Here is a 5,320-nt window from a genome sequence, read left to right as displayed (position 1 = left end):
TAATTGACAATTTAGATTTAACAGGCAATGCATAAGAAACGTGCAACTAATTTAACAATACAGTTTAACTGAATTACTTCACACAAAGTAGAAGCCAAATCTCTACACTCAGCCAGTCAGCCTAAACGATAGTTCTAAAAACCATAGATTGCTTCTTGCTTTCCGTAGCAATCAAATTATGTGACATCCCATGTTGCAAATCATACACATGATTCACCCAAAGTGTAATTAGCACCTTACAAAAAATAAAATATCCTGAAGGTATGATGATAAGCCACAAGTTATATCCATAAACATCTTTTATCACCATAAAATGGGTTTTAAAAACTCTCTGACACGAAAGTCATTACATGTTTTCACTTGTTGACAAACTTTCACCCACAACTTGAAGAGGGTCTATTTCTTTTCCAGGCTCATTTCCTGGAGGTTGAGCAACAGATTATCAGCATTCAACAAGACTTTGTTTGAGGAATGGGCCATTGTTGATGCGATTTCTCGAGAAGCTTCAATCTTTCTGAGAGTGATAAATGCCGGATTGTTGGCAATTGCTTGACCTATCAGCTGAGCACTTTTTGCTTCTCCCTGTTAATAATAAAAAAAAAAGTATGTTAGAAAAGCAGATGGCAATTTCTTGAAGCTAATAGCCCACATTTACTTTAAAATGTCAACTTTGAATCTCCCAGGTTCAAATTGTTCAGTTATTGTATACTGAAAAAAACTTCCGAATAAAATATCATTCGATAACGGGAGTTGATATTAGACTTGTGTGGGAGCTGCTCAAGTTACGAAGGATGACCCTATACCCTCATATAATTACTCCCTCCGTCCCTAATTGATTGTCCAGTATTCCATTTTGGGATGTCCCAAATTAATTGTCCACTTTCATAAATAGAAAAGAATAAGAATATTAAATTCTATTATGCCGTGAATGTATGTGGATAAAAATTAAAGGAGAAAGAAAACGTAAGGGTAAAGTTGGAAAGTAAACAGAAAGTACAATACTTTTATGACATTTCCTTAATCTGTGTGTTTTTTGTTAGATGACAATATAATTGGGACGGAGGGACAAGTTCCATGTTTCTCAAATAAAGTGATTTGTTGGACAAACTAACGTTTACAAAATAGATCCTAAGTTCAAACTATAGTGATTAGTTTGCTTTGCAAACTAACATATGTATAAAATCAACCACAAAAAATCTACGTTTGCAAGAAATTGAGGGTTTTAAACATAGAAGTAGAACGTAAAAGCAAAAAAGCACAATATAATTTTCAAAAACAGCTCACAAAAGGTAGCATATATGTTACCTTTTTATGCTGGCTAGATTTCAATAAAAGAAAACAAATACAATGGTTACAAACTGGTAACTGGTAATTACTTTTAGATCAATGAGATTCTACCAATCGAACTTCCATAGGTCTTTTTAAATTATAAAAAAGTCATACATAGTAAGTAGATGTGTGAAAGAGTCTGACCTGAGCACGAATGATAGCACTTTTCTTGTCTTGCTCAGCCTTTTCAACGACAAACTTGGCCCTCTCAGCTTCTTGTGCAGCCACTTGTTTTGCTTCAATTGCAGCAGTAAATTCTCTCCCAAAAGTAAGACTTGTGATCGACACGTCATCAAGTGCCATGTTGAAATTGGCAGCCCTCTCCGTTAGTATTTTCCGAATTTCCCTACTAACAGCCTACACGAAACGTTAACATGTAAAAATCAAGCATTTGTTAGTTATTTATCATATTAACAAACCTAATAAATTGCTATATACATACCTCTCTCTGGGTAATAAGCTGGCTAGCATTGTATTGCGCAACAACAGATTTCAGTGTTTCGTGAATAATTGAAGGCAGGACTCTCTCGTTGTAGTTCTCTCCAAGCGTTCGATAAACAGCAGGTAGTTCATCAGCAACAGGACGAGTAAGAACTCGAAGACCTATTTTCACCTGTATCACAAAAATTCAAACCAACCTTTAGAAAAATAAAAGATATCAACAACTGGTTAATCCTCCAGTATACACAAATAGATGGGTTTTTGCAGTTTAAAAGAAATTTAGTAAGTTAACAATGTTAACCAAATTTGTACTTTGTGACAAGAACTTGGGCAATATAAAGATAGATGCATATCTGAGTATTTAACATGTGCATATGTCGAATAGCTAGAAAATTCAGATGGAATGATTCATTGGTAGATAAATAGGGTTGGGAAACAGGGAGATACCATTTGTAGATCACGGCTACCAGAGGTGCTTTCTACTAGATGTGGTCGTGCACGAACATCATAGATGATTGGCCTCTCAAACCAGGGGATCATGATGTGGGTCCCTTCTGGGTAAACCTATTGAACATCATGTAAACAGTTAGTAAAATAATTGTAACCTTTAAGATTTTATCTGATTGCATCCGTAAAGCCTTTAAAGTGAAGTAATGTACATGGAATTTAGTAAAATGGAATAAATGAAAACAATAAATGTACTATTTAATAGAAAAACGTATGCATAGCTACACATATGGACCTTGTCTTTGACACCAATGATACGGTTGAAGACAATTGCACGATGACCACCCTCAACGTTGTACAAACTGTTACCAGCTGCATACAGTCCAATACCAATAACAGCTCCAAACTTTATCAACGCAGAGGCTGCACGACCATCAGGCATCTTGGGTACTTTCATATTGTTCAAATTCATCTTCGCAGCCTTTAAATTTCCAAATAAAAAATCTTATCAGTTCATAAGATACGAATAATGACTGTCAGTACATCAAACTAACGAAAACTCTAATGAAATCTGGCAGTAGATACCAGAGAGAGCAACGAAAGATGTTATCTCACGTAAACCTCATAATACAGATACATATATACATATAAATATAATTTTAAAAAATAAAATAGGTATAACATAGGTTTCCAAGTCACAAAACCAGGTTTCATCTTCAGCATAAATAAAAATAATAATACGTTGAACAAACTGATAAGTGATAACTACATTTTATTTGACATCAGAAGCCATAAGTAAAAATTTGCAGTTGCTAAATTGCCACACGAAAAACCACAATTACAAGTTTTCAATCCAAATTGCGACAGTCTTAGCCTACATAAGTAGCCAAACTTTTCGCAAAACATAAGGTCGTAAGAACGCAAACATAACGAATTATAGCAAGATGTTTAGAAAATTCACACTTAAACGGACAAATTGCAGATCTCAATCATTACACGTTTACAAACTTAAATGCGCTACAAAAGTCACCAAACGGATCACAAAACAAAAGGTAATTAAAAGCACATAAACACACCATGGTTTTAAAAAACGGTTGAGGCGTACGCCTCAAGGCGCGCCTCGGTGCGATTCTCATTTTTTGCGTTTTGGAACGGGCGCCTCACAGCTCAGATAAAACGTACGCCTCAAAATTGAAAGGCGGTTCGATTTTGGAAAGAGGCGGTTCGATAGCAGAGGCGTGCGCCTCACAGTGTTTACCAAAAAAGTAGCGGCAAAATTGTGTTTAGCAAAAAAAGTAGCGGCAAAATTGATTTGGCGGCAAAATTAGGCCCCCTAAAACTAGGGCGGCAAAATTGATACTAGCTTGTTTCTGATTGTATACAAAATTGCATATAATTTCAAATTACCTTGACCTTCATTAGTGTATTTTCTTGGTAGTCGGCCTTCATGATCGATGCGGGAAGATGCTAGTCTAAATTGTCACTTGCATCCGCCATTCTTAAATCCTCAAAATTCTTTTATTTGTTTTGCAAAATTATTACTAGTATATGTTTGTTTTAAAAATGAAAATGGTTCTCTAACCAGTTATATATAGTATGTTGCAGATGTAGATGATCAAGATATATTGTGGGTTGTTGACACGTGTGGTTAGAGTTCTAGCAATTTAGAGAAGCTGCTTGACACGTGTTGTCAACTTTGACTACACTATCAATTACTAGTATCATGTCTCAACTTTTATATTTCTATTTAATTTAATTACTGTAATATTTAATTTCAAATTTAATAGGAGTAACTAACAACTACGTGCCAAATAATTATTGATTGTTACTAGCCATCATTTTTCATTAATAGCATGACAAACAAAAGTTTAATTTTGTTAATTTTGATTAATAAGTAAAATAGAATAATATAAACAATCATTTTAAAGTGAGTTAATTACTTGTTAGTGTGTGATAAAAATAAGTAATTAAAACTTGTAATGAACTTATAATTTTCTACGTATTTTTTTTAACTCCGCCTCGAACGAACGCCTCGGTTCGCCTCGAGGCATACGCCTCGCCTCACAAAGGGAAAACGCCTCAAGGCGCGTTTCCGTTTTTTAAAACCTTGAAACACACAAGTGATAACATAACACGAACCCTAGGGAATTTAAACTTTAGTATCACAATTTCCAGATTTCAAAATATAAGTTCGTAAGAACGCAAACATAACAAATTATAGCACGATGTTTAGAAAATTCACACTTGCACCGACAAATTGCAGATCTCAAAAATCAATTCACATAAAAAGTCCCTCAAATCATTACAAGTTTACAAACTAAAATGCACTGCAAAAGGATCACAAAACAAAAGGTGATTAAAAGCACATAAACACACAAGTGATAACATAACACGAACCCTAGGGAATTTAAACTTTGATATCACAATTTCCAGATTTCAAAACACACAAGTAGCTCAAATCCTCGTAAATGTAAACAATACTAAGTGTAACATAGCTGTAATTACAGAATCACATATCAATTGATTGTACAAATCTTGTCGACACGTTTAAACTATAAATTCGATTAGTGCTAGGGCTTTAGGTTTCAGTAAATTAGCAAAAGCTAGTAGAAATAGTATATGATTTACCTTTTTGTTAAATGATTCCGAGTATGTAGAGATGGTAGCTAACGGCGGCGAATGAACAGAAGAACTGAGGGTTTTAGATGAAAAGAGGGCTGGTTAACGGTGAAATGTTGAGGGTTTTGCCGGTGACGTCACTCACGGTAAAGTGTCCTCCAAGTTTTTGTCCATTTTTAAGTTTTTTTGTTCAATTTCCTACCCTAATGTTTTAGAATTTTAACTTCATCGTTTGGTTGCTTTTCAATATTTCTATTTACGTCCTTTGCAGAAAGAAATACGGAGTAAAAAAGTAAGATTATCATATATTTTCACTTTTTGTTCTACACTATATACCCTGAAAAAATATCACTGTAGTACATAAATTTTCAAATCGTGTATCTAAATAAAACGTTATGTGTTATCGGATGAACCGGTTAAAATACTTATGTGACATTTTTTATTTTATTTTTAAAGATGATATGGAAATGAATCAATATGTTCA

At 34.2% G+C, this 5,320-nt stretch overlaps 1 protein-coding gene across 1 annotated transcript; it reads right to left on the bottom strand.

Moving 5' to 3' along the window:
- On the bottom strand, nt 1–5,026 carry LOC139872517 (prohibitin-1, mitochondrial-like). The gene is made up of 6 exons (XM_071860406.1): nt 4,846–5,026; nt 2,513–2,698; nt 2,218–2,334; nt 1,772–1,942; nt 1,474–1,686; nt 1–582 (listed from the first exon to the last, which is right to left on the bottom strand). Exons 2-6 carry the CDS (start codon nt 2,687–2,689, stop codon nt 397–399), a joined length of 864 nt encoding a protein of 287 aa, XP_071716507.1. The 5' UTR covers nt 2,690–2,698; nt 4,846–5,026; the 3' UTR covers nt 1–396.
- Nucleotides 5,027–5,320: the final 294 nt, after the last annotated feature.

This window comes from Rutidosis leptorrhynchoides, chromosome 10, assembly GCF_046630445.1.
Source record: "Rutidosis leptorrhynchoides isolate AG116_Rl617_1_P2 chromosome 10, CSIRO_AGI_Rlap_v1, whole genome shotgun sequence".
NCBI lineage: Eukaryota > Viridiplantae > Streptophyta > Magnoliopsida > Asterales > Asteraceae > Rutidosis > Rutidosis leptorrhynchoides.
Note: the sequence above shows the minus strand (reverse complement) of the source record. Positions and strands in the feature narration are given on the sequence as shown.